A 14248-nucleotide genomic window follows, 5' to 3' on the forward strand; every position below is an offset into this window, starting at 1 on the left:
GGAAGAAATAATAGTGTGAAGAATGGGCGCAGACTTTTGGAGGTTTATGCTGATAGAGGTGTTTGGAGAGCGGGTTGGAAGGAGTAGAGAAATTTGGAGATCTAAGTGTCTTCGTTTTTCTATGTGTATGTTCTATGTTAACTCTGTTGTGTGTGTGCTCTACATAGTAGAGAGTAGACTTGAGCATTTTATGGACAGGGTCGGGTCAAAAAACCCAGGTTATTTCGGGTCGAAAAAGTCTCGTCCATGATCGTTCCACTGGGCAAGCGGGCTTAGATCGCCCGCGCATTTTACAAAGCAAAATAGCTAAAAATAGTATTTTGGGCTGGTCTCGAACAAAAAAAACATTTTCTGAGCTGTAGGATCCGTGTCCAGACCCTGTCCACTAAGGTTTGTGGGCAGACCAAAACCCGTCGAGCTCAGGCCTCAATTTGCTCAAGTCCAGTAGAGAGTGGTCTTTCGGATCTTTCTCATTACTAATCGGTTGTACCTATTCACTGGTGAACGTGGAAGGCTGGAATACTTTTATTTCTTAATTAAAAAATGGATAAATCATTTTTCAACCATTAAAAAGAAGAGCTCCCTGACGGCAAGGGAGCCATCAGCCCTCGTGTGGGTCGTGACGACGCCAGGCTAGTCGTTTCTTGCACGTGGCAGGCGACTCTTGTGCCGCCGGTCCAGATCCCGCCGATCTAAGCCAAAACCAGTGGGAGGCTTTCTGGCTTTGCCCTGCATACCGCGCGACGTTGTTTCGCGCTCGCTGCTGCTTTCTCTGCACCGGGTGGTCTTTAGTACGGCCGCTCAACCGCCAACGGGACGGCCGTTTCGGCGTAAAAAACGGGGATGAACAATCAGCCGTAACTGATGGATCGTGATCTTTGATTACCACGTGTTAAGGCCGCAAGAGAAAATGCCGTGTTCCAGACTTCTGTACAGCTTCCGGTCAGCACGATGAACAAACGGTGCGACGCGACACATGTGACATGTGAGCCAGAGCCAGAGCCAGCAGCCAGGTCTTTCCAGTGCCCAGTTGCATCGCAAAGCGTCAGCGCCGCGCGGCTGCTGCTGGAATGGAGTAATAAAACACCCAAAACCGCGACGTGCGCCCCAAACCAAAACCACCGCCACCGCACACGCCTTTCCCTGTTTATTACGCGCGCCGCGACTCCAAGGAACCCCACTAGGCGGCTACCTCGCCCACCCTTCGTTACACCGACGCGTGGGGCCATCACGCACGGCATCCCTTGTCGGGGCCCACATCCCACGCGAGTGCACCCCGGCCGGGGCTCCCGGCCTTCCCCACCGCGGCCGCGCAGCCCCTGGTTTTCGCCCAAAGAGGACGGGTTTTACGCGAAACGGCCCCGTGATTACACGAAAATCCCGTGCACACCCCTCTGCGCCACCTCGGTATAAAACGACAGGTGGTGCCTCCGCCGCCAACCCACAGAACCAAATCAAGTCCAAATCCAACACGTCAAAAGCGAAAAACCTCAGAAAACCCCAAGCAATCGTATTACATTCTCGACAACCACTTGCCCCCCTGCTCTGCTGCAACTCCACTCGGCCGCTCCTCCCACCCACGCCCACCTTGATCCTCCGATCCGTTGGTGCTTGATCGATCCATGGACACCCACATCGGATCCGTGGACGGGCCGGCGGCGGCGTCGAACCACACGGTGGGCTGGCCGGCATCGGCGCCGGGGTGCCCGATGGCGTCCACGCCGGCGCAGCCCGCGGAGACCCTGTCGGCGGGGGAGGCGTCGCTGGGGCGCCACCTCGCGCGCCGCCTCGTGCAGATCGGCGTCAACGACGTCTTCGCGGTCCCCGGGGACTTCAACCTCACGCTGCTCGACCACCTGATCGCCGAGCCCGGGCTGCGCCTCGTCGGCTGCTGCAACGAGCTCAACGCCGGGTACGCGGCCGACGGGTACGCGCGCGCGCGCGGCGTCGGGGCCTGCGCCGTCACCTTCACCGTCGGGGGCCTCAGCGTGCTCAACGCCATCGCGGGCGCCTACAGCGAGAACCTGCCCGTCATCTGCATCGCCGGCGGGCCCAACTCCAACGACTACGGGACCAACCGCATCCTCCACCACACCATCGGCCTCCCCGACTTCTCGCAGGAGCTGCGCTGCTTCCAGACCGTCACCTGCCACCAGGTGAGTCCGTGCGTGCCATCTTGTTTTTGCTGGGCTTTTGCTTGTGATTTTGGGTGGGTTTGATTGAGTGCCCGTTTCATCTGGTTGGTTAATGGCTTGTTTGCTTGTTCGTGGATTCAGGCGGTGGTGACCAATCTGGACGACGCGCACGAGCAGATCGACACGGCCATTGCCACGGCACTGAAAGAGAGCAAACCGGTGTACCTCAGCATCAGCTGCAACCTCCCCGGGTTGCCTCACCCTACCTTTAGCCGTGACCCCGTGCCCTTCTTCCTTGCCCCCAGGTACCACCTGTTCTGTACTCAGATTCATGGGCTGTTTTTTATGCAACATTGATAGTGGCTTTGCTTGGATCATGAAACTTATCCACCAAAAAAACTCTTCAGATTTGCAATGTTGTATATATATTTATGGATTAAGTCCACTTTTAGTCCCTCAACTATTGGGATCGTCTAATTTTGACCCTAAACTACAAAACCGTCTAATGTTGGTATCTCAACGGTCAAAACCGTTCACTTTTAGCACCTGAGCACGAGCGAAACTGTTTTGTCCAACATGGAGCGGATTTGACCACGCCACGCTGGCGTTGACCGTCACATAGGACGTCAACCTTCGTCTCACTGACATGTGGGGCCCATGCGTCACCCACTCATCCCCTCCCTCTCCATCCTTAGCTCTGGTGCTGACAGGGACCGCGGCTCGGGCCGGTGGCGCCGCGGAGACCGTGGTGTCCGTGCTACGTAGCGCGGACAAGGAGGCGGTCGTGCGGGTGCTGGCGGCAATCACGGCGTCCGGCTGCATCGAGGAGCAGAGCAAGAGGCGCGTGGCCGCGGCGCTCGCCGCCGGCGCGCCGTCCGCGGCCGCGTCCGTGGCGTGCGTGCGGCGGAGCAGGACCTCGCTGGAGGCGCGGGTGGATGCAACGAGGCTGGTGGAGTCGCTGCTTCGCAATGCGGCGGCGGTCCCAGGCGCGTGGGCGCCGATGGAGGAGTCCGAGGAGCTGGTCGGTGAGCTGACCCGCCTCGTGTGACCTGCGGACGACGAGAAGAGGGGCGGCGGCCTGGACATGAAGGCTGTGGTGGCAGGGCTGACGTGCCTGGCGGCCATTATGGCGACGTGGCGCGCTCGCGCCGAGATGGTCCGGTTGGGCGCTATGCCCGCGGCCGTGCGCGTCCTAGAAGCCGATGCCGGGTCCTCGAGCCAAGCGCTCCGCGTGCTGGAGGCCGCGGTGGGGTGCGCCAAGGGCGCTGCGGTGGGGAGCACTGAGGGCCGCACCGGGGTGTGCGAGTCCACCAGGATGGGTGGCGCCGAGGCGGCGGTGTCACCCACCCTGTCCGCGCTCAGCAGCACCAACGCCACGGCCTCTACGCTCCGATTCCTCTCTCAAATTTGCGATGTATCCAATCTCTCTCCAATTCCTCACGACCATAGTAGCCTTGGGTCCTGAGCTCACTGCTGGGCATGGTCCCGTCATGGATCATCCTCTATTAAGCTTACTCGAGTCATTCTCATTGCCGGCGGCCGCCATTGGCACCGAGCTCAAGCTCCGCCGCAACCAACCCTATCTCGCCCACAGCTCCGCCTGCTTTCGAGACAACAAGAGCCTTCTACAAAACAGTGGTGAGCCCTAGTCCATCTATAGCAGCAGCGGCGACACTGTCGCGTTCAGACGAAGCGGCGGCTACACCGGGCTAAGCGAGGGGGGAGGACCGGATGCTGGTGGAGCTGGAGGAAGGGGTTGAGTGGTTGACGCATGGGCCCCACATGTCACTGATGATGGAGGCAGATGTCCTACGTGGCTGTCAACGCCAGCGTGGCGTGGTCAAACCCGCTCCACGTTAGACAAAACAGCCCCGCTCGTGCCCAGGTGCTAAAAGTGAACGGTTTTGACAGTTGAGGTACCGACATTAGACGGTTTTGTAGTTGAGTGTCAAAATTAGACGAACCCAATAGTTGAGGGGCTAAAAGTGGACTTAATCCTATATTTACCCCACTGCTGTCACGTTCTAATTGAATAGGTAGCACCGAGACAATGCAATATAATTATACATGAAGTCAAGTGATGAAATCTAAATCTTCAAACTAGATGAACAATCATCTTATGTGATAATGCAGTGTCATATGATTTCTTTTCAAGTCATTTAATGAGTGTCAAGTCTGTAAACTTGTAATATGGCACTGCAAATGTGGGAAACTTGATGCTATCAGAAATCATGTTATTAATAATTCTGTTGTAATACTGCAGGATGAGCAACAAGATGGGGCTAGAGGCTGCAGTGGAGGCAACTGTTGAATTCCTGAACAAGGCGGTGAAGCCAGTGCTTGTCGGTGGCCCCAAACTGCGTGTGGCAAAGGCAGGAAAGTCATTTGTCGATCTGGTAGATGCCAGTGGCTTTGCCTATGCAGTGATGCCATCGGCCAAGGGCCTTGTGCCAGAGACGCACCCTCACTTCATCGGCACCTACTGGGGCGCCGTCAGCACTGCCTTCTGTGCTGAGATTGTTGAGTCCGCAGATGCCTACCTCTTTGCTGGCCCCATTTTCAATGACTACAGCTCTGTTGGCTACTCATTCCTCCTCAAGAAGGACAAGGCCATCATCGTCCAGCCTGAGCGTGTGATAGTTGGGAATGGGCCTGCATTCGGATGTGTGATGATGAAGGAGTACTTGTCTGAATTGGCTAAGAGGGTTAAGAAGAACACCACTGCCTATGAGAACTACAAGAGAATCTTTGTACCTGAGGGCCACCCGCTGGAAAGCGAGCCGAATGAGCCACTGCGAGTCAATGTGCTCTTCAAGCACATCCAGAAGATGTTGACCGGTGATAGTGCCATGATCGCTGAGACCGGTGACTCCTGGTTCAACTGCCAGAAGCTTAAGCTGCCAGAAGGCTGTGGGTGAGCATTCTGATGGTAATCTGTTCTGTTTGTTTCTCTTAAACTGTTCCGTGCCTTGTTCTCATGAGAACTGTTTGCATGCTGCAGATATGAATTCCAAATGCAGTATGGTTCAATTGGATGGTCAGTGGGTGCATTGCTTGGCTATGCTCAGGGTGCGAACCAGAAGCGTGTGATTGCCTGCATTGGTGATGGGAGCTTCCAGGTGAGGTTTCATTGCATCATCAAACTATATTTTACTCTCTGCTGCAATTTGTTGGATGATGGCTCAATTCTGATGTGATCCTGGGGCAACCTTATGCAGGTTACAGCACAGGATGTGTCAACTATGCTGCGATGTGAGCAGAACAGCATAATCTTCCTGATCAACAATGGTGGGTACACTATTGAGGTGGAAATCCATGACGGACCATACAACGTCATCAAGAACTGGAACTACACTGGCTTTGTGGATGCCATCCACAATGGAGAGGGCAAGTGCTGGACCTCCAAGGTAAACTGTTTGCTCTTTGGCTAATGCTTACCAGAAACATTTGAACTAGCAGATGCTGTTCAGCTGAAGAACTGGTACTGATGGATTGCAATGATAACTTGTGCAGGTGAAGTGCGAGGAGGAGCTGATGGCAGCTATTGAGACGGCGCTAGGGGAGAAGAAGGACTGCCTGTGCTTCATCGAGGTGATCGCGCACAAGGACGACACCAGCAAAGAGCTGCTGGAATGGGGTTCCAGGGTTTCTGCTGCCAACTCCCGGCCACCGAATCCTCAGTAGAACAGTCTTGCAAGCTCCAAGCCTCAGAATGTGTCGGTAGTGATGGTAGAACGGTTGGGGCTCAATCTAATAACGTGAACGCATTGCCCTTTCTGCTACGTCGGTTCTTTTTTCTAGTGTTTCTGTGGTCCTGTATCTATTTGTGACGTGTTCCCTGTTTCTCCCATGTGTATTCCACAAGAATTATGAGAATTTTCAGGTTGGTGATCGCCAATTTGTGTTGTGACTATTTGTGCTGCTGTGCTACCAGTGTGATTTTAGTGATCAGGTGAACATCGCCAGTCAGGGCTAATCATGTGATCAGCATCCCAATTGTCGTTAGGAAGAGACGAATGGACGATATGTAGTGGTTGATGTATCTCTCTTTGTCCATCGTCGGCTGGTTGAAGAATATAGACGAATAGACGATATGTCGTGGTAGTCTGGTAGATGTATCTCTTTGATCTTTGTCCATTGTCGGCTGGCTGAACAATATACAAGTGGAGCTAGAGCCTAGTGGTATGTGCACTGAATCTGGCGTAGATGCAGCATGTATTCAGGTTTTTAATCAGGGCAGACTGCAGAGCACGGAGGTGCGCGCCCCGGTGCGGATTGCTTTATAGTATCATCCTATCGTCAGGGTGCAGTGGGTAAGCCTAGAGAAAATTTACGAAACTTTCTCGGCAAGTTGCTGTCCTTCGTGCATCTTTACATATAGGCAAAACATGTTTTTGCAAATCCTGGAGCCATCTGAAAACGTTGTTCATTCTCGGAATCTCGGTTCCGACATGCTGTGTTGCTTTTGGCAGCCCATGCGGCGGCGACGGCGGAGTTGCGCGAGAGAGGAAGCAGGCCGTAGACATTTTCGCCGACAGAATTCTATCGGTCCTCCATAGACCGACAAGTCGCAAACGACCGACAGGGCCTGCGCAGAGCCTAGCCGACTCTTGAGCCTGTGGTCCAAGGAGGGTCCTGTCTAGAGACTAGTGGGCTCTTCGAGTTTCTGTCGGCCCTCCGGTTGTCGATATGTCATGTATCGGCAATCCAGAGGCCAACAGAATACTACTCTTATCATTCCTCTTATCCAAATGCTATATATTTGCACCACTTTCGGTCTCTTTGCTCTTATCGTAAGCGGTGTTAAAACTGTGTGGTTTAAGGGTCTATTGGTAGCTCAAATAGTATTTTAGTTGTTTCACAGAGAATGAGCCAAGCGAACGTGGCACATGTTCTTTGTGCTTGATTGGTGGTCTGTGATGTGATGCGTTCGTTGGCGGGCCACAAAGCAAAGGTTACTTTGTATAGAAACATACACAGCTATACAAAAAACAACTGATGCTTTTGCAGGAAAAAAAAAGGCATCGCCGTTGTCATTGATCAGGACGTGGGAGAAAGCTCCTGCCACTAGGTGGCGCGATCCAACTGCTGCGCTTGCTGTTTTGCTCGATGGAGCATTGACAAATTGTAATTTTGTATTATCCGGTTGAGTAATCCTTTCCTTTGGCACATCCACTCGAAACGAACGACCCCGACACAGCAGCTGATTGAGGACGCTACAGGATGAAATGCATTGTCAGGAAGTATGCAGGTGAGGTGGGTACAAATGGTTTTCTAGTTCTAGGTCACCTAATTAATCAAAGGTTTTGCGGCTCTTATTCTTCATACACCTTATAGTGTAGCAATTCGCTCTCACGAGGAGTCGAACTCAAGACCCGGGAAACACTACTTAGACCACCTAACCAACTTAGCTCGACCACCTCTCAAGTACCATTGCCATTTTAGAGACCGTTTGGCAGCATAAATCATTTTTGTTTCTCATTTCTCACAACCTATAATTAGTACCGGTACAAGGATGGAGTCATTCTTGTGATGCACCATCTCATCAAAAATAGAGTGATTCCTCATTCTTGTGATGCGCCATCTCGTCCATAATAGAGAGATTCCTCGAACTAAACATGGCGTTAGTTTTTACTCGTTCCATTACTTGCCTCTCCTCTACACCAACCATTGTCTTTTTTAAAGTTAATCATTCTAAAGTTCAGCAAGTTAAAATATGGTGTATTTAAGTTGTTCTTCACCTACAAAAGGTTCAATTTTTAAGTGTTTTTATATTTATATGATTTTAAGAAAATATATTTTTTCTTTTGAATCAGAATCCAGCCCATTCGTATAAATTGATTCTTTCTAATCTGTCTGAAAGAATCTAGATCCAAAACGTTTTTTCAAGAACCTGGATCCCTAACACACCCAAGTTTATTTTACCAAATTTTAATATCGATCCAATGACCCAAGTCAAATGGAGCTTCCATCCCCAATCTTCAGTAAGCACGCTAACACAAGTAATGGTCTCTGAAAACATAGGTTCAGAGCAAGACAGGATTCCACTAGTTCGCATTAAAAGAAACAAAAAAAAATGATCAAAACTATCCTTAGGCAAGCACAATATGCAAAATGTGTGCAAGGACAACTGATCATCGAGTTCTAACATCTAAGTGCGGTCCATATGCATCGTAGAGGACAACAGTCTGTTTTTCTGCAGAAGATGGGAAGGGAAGGAAGATTTACAGATCGATGTGGGATTTCAGCTTTGGGATGTTTGGATGAGCGCTCCTGCACCTGTGGCATCGGAGTTCCATTGCGAGTACCTTTTCATCACTGCTGCTGGTGGTTGTTGATCCATTTTGCTCAATCTCCTCAATGACATAAACAGAATCACGAAAAAATGATGTGGTGAAGGAGTTCCAATGTTTCTTATTTTTCAAGCTTGCAGAATTGAAATCCTGGCTAATGATGTGAAGATGCAATTGTCGCATTGATGGAACCTGTAATAAAAAACAAAACATGTGAAATTGCTCATGCCACAACTAGTGTGTTTCGACTTTCGAGAGGAATGATGGATAATGAACCCAAGCATAACCAATTTCTTTGGTTTGAGAAGTCAAATCAGTTAGTCCATCACATTATCCCTCATAAGAAAATGTTTATATAAATTGGGTAATGTGGTTACCACACTACAGTTCTGGATGATCACATGCCATGATGCAGTTCCTCAAATTAAAACACACTCTACTTCTCAAGCAAAGTTCAAGGAAATGAACTTGAGTTAGGATCATACCGAATGGTATCCAAGTCTGAATTCCAAAGCCGCATCTTCCTCTAGGAACTTCTGTGCCCACTTCACCCCAGCTGAATGCATCCTCCTCAACAAAGGCAAGTGTTCTTTCTTGACATCTGCTAGAGAGTCAAGACCATCCATTCTAGATATCACCAAAATATGCCTTTTGGCCTGCATATATAAAGATTTTTGCTAAGATGACAACTGGATCACTGAATATCATTAAGAAGCACACAATAGAAAAGGTATGTAATTAGAAAATTCCATAATAAACCTTTGGATAGAGATCTTTCAGAACAAGATATTCATCTGATGTCTCTAGGATAGAATCTGAGTTCTTGTACTTTTCTGGCAAGTTCATAAAGAGACTGGGCCCAGGATCCCCAAGTCTTACTGGTAACCACATCATTCCTTTTGTTGTCTACTTGTCTAGTTTGGCTAGGAACAGCAGATGAAGTCATGGCATCATCATGGCAATTTGGAGCATTAACCTTTGTGCACTCATGCTGTTGCTTTGCAGTCATAATGGGTTGAAACAACTTATGTTTTTTCATCCTTTCAGATCCATGGCTGTCCTCTCGCTTCATTTTTGTGTCATTGGGAATGTCCCTCCAGATGCTGACTTTTCTGCTCCAGATTCACTGTTCTGCTTTCCCATGTAGCTCTGCACAATGGATGCAAAATTCTCAAAAAGTGAATTGTATGCTTCACGAAGAATCTTAGACCCTCTGGTATCGTCATTCTTAAGATAGTCTGGTCGCATTGGATTCATATTTGGCCCAAGCACATGTATGACATGGGTCACACCTTCCCGTTCACACAGAGGAGAAGTTGATGGAAGTGGAACAACAACAGAGGTTCTTGGCCTCAGTGCATCAGCACATTTTTTAGTTGCATGTTGTAAAGATTCTCCAGCAGCATTATATATTGCCGCATTAACCCCTCCACCTCCAGGTTTTAGCCTCCTGCGTTAAAAGGGCACAAATATCATCTCCCTGTCTGTAGTAAGGTTACTGACCTTCTCCAAAAGAGAAACAGCCAGTTTGGTTCGCCCAGAAACATAATAACACAACTTGTTCAAAAAAAAAACATAATAACACAAGATTCAACAAAAGAAAAATATTTAGACATGATGCTTCCCTTCTAGATGAGGAAACATAAATTTAAGCAGGTACATAGGAGTACCAAATATTTAAGTAACCAAAATCATTACCAATTGGCAGCATTACCAATCACGCTTGTGTGCAACTGAGTGATATCTCCCACATATGTGAAAAATCTGTTGGAGTCAATGCTCTTCTTAGCAGCCTTCTGTTTGACCAATGACGAAATTCTTGATTTCTCGCTCAGGTCTACAAGAACTAGTCTTATATTATCAAAATTCTGCAAGAAATTAGCAGCTGTGTCCACTATAATATCATATGCTCTATCAACATCAAACTAGAAGTCAGCAGTAGAAATAGATGGAAATGCCAGAGTACGGGAACCAACATCACAATAATCACTTTCTTTAGCATGCTCTTCATTTTCCATCTCGTCATTCAACCCCTTCTCAACTTCCATTGGGCAGGCAAAACTAGCTTCAACATTTTCCTGTTTTGGCAAAGGATTTTGCTGCGCTGGCTTTATTTCTGTCAATACAAGCTTAGGTCCACTAGATGTCTCAACACTGGAAGCATCAGCTTTCTTTAGAAACTTCATTATACCAACTTGTACGGGTCTTTTGCTCTTCTGACCAAAAACTCCTGATGGAAGACTATCTGAAGGTCCTAAACCATTATACAAGTCAACTGCTTTTTTAATGTCGCCATCATCATTACAGCACATGATCCGACTGAAACCTTCTGTGAGCAAGGGTGTCTCCTTCTTCTGCAGCATGCGGTTGACAACAAGGGCAACCTTTCCACCCTGCAGATCGCCGTCATGACCCTTTCGGCTCACTGCACGTGAGATACAAACCTTTGCAGGTAGATCCAGGGAAACAGCATGCACATCTGCGTGCAATATGCTGCCCAGCTTCACAAAATCAGCACGCTGCTCGCGTTCCAAGTTACAGCGGTCAATGAGAACACTCTTGCCCTCCTTCAAAGCATCTGATGCAGCCTTCAAGCACTGTATTTTTGTCCCAGCTTTGCCATTACCAATTGTATCCTGGATAACAGTAAGCACCAAAACAGAGTTCTGTCAATCTGCGCTGAACTGTTGTGTTAGTTAATGAACAGGTGAACAGCCATCGTGAAACTGTAAAACACCGTGAGTAAAATTGTCAAAGCAAGTTGATTGGGAACAAAGACATTAGTATTTGAGATTCTCTGCTTCCCTATGTGTGATGGCATCCTTATTGTAACATACTAAATTGTTATTACAATATTGATCCAGTAAGCAGTGAAGTAAACAATGAAGCGTCCACATGAGAACACAGATGGACTCGCAAGTTGCAGCGACGAAATTTCGACCAAATCAAGTGTTGTTTGGCAATTATTAGCCCTCAACTATTCAACAAGTGTGTTTTCAATTAAGTAGCACATTGTCTTGAAACATCACATTTGTATACGTAAGGGATAACTAGTAGCAAATAGCAATGGTCAGCACATTTGCACTCATTGAGACCAAGAGCGACGGAGGACCCACCTGGCAGACGCGAACCCAGTGGCGGCCGGCGGTGGAGCCGCCAACTACGGCCTCGGCGAACGTGGACTTGCCGCTGCCCGGTGGGCCCACCAATACCACCACCACCTGCTTGGTGCTTGCGGCCGCGCTCCTCCTCCTTCGTCTACGCGCCTGCACCGACGATTCGAGACAGCACGCGCTAGGGTTTAAGCAGCGACGGCGGGAGCTGTTCGATTAGAAGAACGAAACAGGGAAAATCTGTCTCGGGGCGCACCTATGGTTCCTGTCGGAGGTGGTGGAGCGGAGCTCGAGCCGCCCGCGTCGGGAGCCTGGTTTAGACTGAGGATAGGAATCAGGACCAGGTACTGTAGCACATTCGTTTGTATTTGATAATTATTGTCCAATCATGGCCTAATTAGGCTCAAAAGATTCGTCTCGTAATTTACAATCAAACTATGTAATTAGTTATTTTTTTATCTATATTTAATACTCCATGCATGTGTCCAAAGATTTGATGTGATAGAGAAAGAGTGAAAAAACTTGCAATCTAAACAAGGCCCTAGCAAAATGGACGAACCGACGAAACCTGGTGTGCCAGGCTACGACGATGCGCAAAGGTGGGCGCGGAAGAGGCAAGAAACGGAGGAAGGGCCGAAGGCCGGAGTGGGGGCAGCGACGCGGGAACCGGCGGCTTCTGGCCGTCCGCGGCTCAGCACAATCCAATCTGACACGTCGGTTACGCAGCACGGTCTAATCAGACTCGAAATGTGGGGAATTCCCAGTGGGGGGTTACTGCCCCGTCCCCGTCCCCCGCGGGAGTAAATTTTTCTCGTCCCCGTCTCCGTCCCCGTCCCCGTGAAGGCTCATGGGGAGCACTTCTTCCCCATCCTCGTCCTCGCTCAGATTTAATCCCCGCAGGGATCTCCATCCCCGCATCAACTGCACACCCACGCTGCTGCCATCCTAGATCCGCACCTGGATGCACCGTCGTCGACGAATCCGCACCTGGAGGCACCATCGGTGGAGCCCATGCAGCCGGATCTGGTGGAGGCGGTAGAGGTCGAGCAACGCCGCCGCCGCTTGTTGTGTCGGGTGCGTGTGGCCCCCGCTGCTGGATCCACTCCTCGCGCTGGATTTGCCTCCTCGTCGTAGATCCACCGCCTCCATTGCCGGTGCGCCCTCCGCACTAGGGCCTCTGCCTCCAGGGGCCTCTGCCACGCCGTCGACGAGCTCGGGAGGGAGCTACGCCGCAAGAGGGAGATCGAGGGGCGACGAGGCCACGCCATCGATGGGATCTGGAGGGAGCTGCGCCGCAGGAAGGAGAGGGGTGGCCTCGGGAGGGAGGAGGAGGACACCACCCGCAGGATCTAGGAGGGAGGGAGAGCCTCCCTGCATCGTCGTCGATGGGCTCGGGGGTCGGGAGAGAGCTGTGCGCCTGTGCCGTCGGAGGGAGAGGGGCAGCCTCGGGAGGGAGGGAACGAATGGAAAGGATAATGTTAGGGTTACAAATTGCCTTATATATGTACATAGGAATTGGGCCTTATCAGATGGGCCTTAAATATTTTGGGTCCCCGCGGAGAACGGGGATGAAGACATGTATACCATCCCCGCCCCCTGTCGATGTTTTACCACCAATAGCCTGCCACGAGGGACCCTGGGGCAGTATTGTTTAGGCTTCAGCGTATGCGGAACTCGACGGTGAACGCAAGAGACAGTCGATTTATCCTGGTTCAGGCCCTCGACTGTGGTCGAGTAACAGCCCTACGTCCAGTCAGCGTTAGCCTCTGCGTTGGATTGATTGTGTTGTAGAAATCGTGATCTCCCTTCTCTAGGAATCCTGCCCTCCTTTATATAGTCAGGAGGTCAGAATCCTAGTCAGTTTATAATGAGAGTTCCTAGTAGAATTACAAAATAATACTACTACTAAGGTTACATGGGAAGAATCCTAGTTAGACTAGATCTTCTCTCTTTCTTGCGGGACATCCTATGGGTCCCGCACCGACAAGCCCCCGAGCACTTCATGGTTGTACTCCGGAAGCCTTGTCTTGTTCCTCTAGGTCTTGCCGAGCAGGGACAAGCGTCGTCTGAGTGCTTTCTTGAGTGAAACCATGTAGCACTTCTTGGAATCTTCGAGTGGTGTGTGCTTTTTTGAAGAAAAAGGTACTCCCATCTGAGTGTAGCCCTCGAGCCTCTTGCTTTTTGGAACAAGGAGCTGGAGGGTCTTGTCCTGAAATTGTTCTGATTCTTCGTCGAAGGGCTCTTGAGCATACCATATCCGAGTTCTTTTTGGGTGGTTGCAATTTTTCGTAAAAATTGCACTCACTGAGTGTAGCCCCCGAGCCTCTTGTTTTTGCTTGCAAAAGTTGGAGGGTCCAGATTCTTGTCTTCAAAAAATTCTAGGGCTATGTATCCGTAGCCCCGAGCCTTCTCCGAGTTCTTCTCTTTAGAAAAGAAATCGGATGAAGAGTCTTGATGTGTTGTCGTCGTTGTAGTCTTAAGTTTCTTGTATTCTTGGTCCTTTGTCTTTGGTTCTGAGCCTCCGGGAGTAGTTGAAATGAAGGTCGAGCCCCCTAGCTTAGTGTTGATTAAGCCATGATGCTGGTCGAGCCCCCGAGCTTAGTGACATAATATATAAGTTGTTTTCGAACCATTTGAGTTGTTTCTAGATATGCATGATCTTCGTTGAAAAGTCTCCGAGCATGTTCTCGGGTTCTTTATCAAGAAG

At 49.8% G+C, this 14248-nt stretch overlaps 1 protein-coding gene and 1 pseudogene across 1 annotated transcript; one reads left to right on the forward strand and one right to left on the reverse strand.

The window, feature by feature from the left end:
* The first annotated feature begins 1458 nt into the window (after positions 1-1458).
* On the forward strand, positions 1459-6033 carry LOC136535872 (pyruvate decarboxylase 2-like). The gene is made up of 6 exons (XM_066528306.1): positions 1459-2156; positions 2277-2440; positions 4399-5049; positions 5137-5254; positions 5354-5542; positions 5649-6033. The coding sequence occupies exons 1-6, from the start codon at positions 1623-1625 to the stop codon at positions 5817-5819; spliced, it is 1827 nt and encodes a 608-aa protein (XP_066384403.1). The 5' UTR covers positions 1459-1622; the 3' UTR covers positions 5820-6033.
* Positions 6034-8286: 2253 nt separating this feature from the next.
* Positions 8287-12690, reverse strand: LOC136537515 (transcription factor bHLH140-like; annotated as a pseudogene).
* Between the last annotated feature and the right edge of the window lie 1558 nt (positions 12691-14248).

This window comes from Miscanthus floridulus, chromosome 2, assembly GCF_019320115.1.
Source record: "Miscanthus floridulus cultivar M001 chromosome 2, ASM1932011v1, whole genome shotgun sequence".
NCBI lineage: Eukaryota > Viridiplantae > Streptophyta > Magnoliopsida > Poales > Poaceae > Miscanthus > Miscanthus floridulus.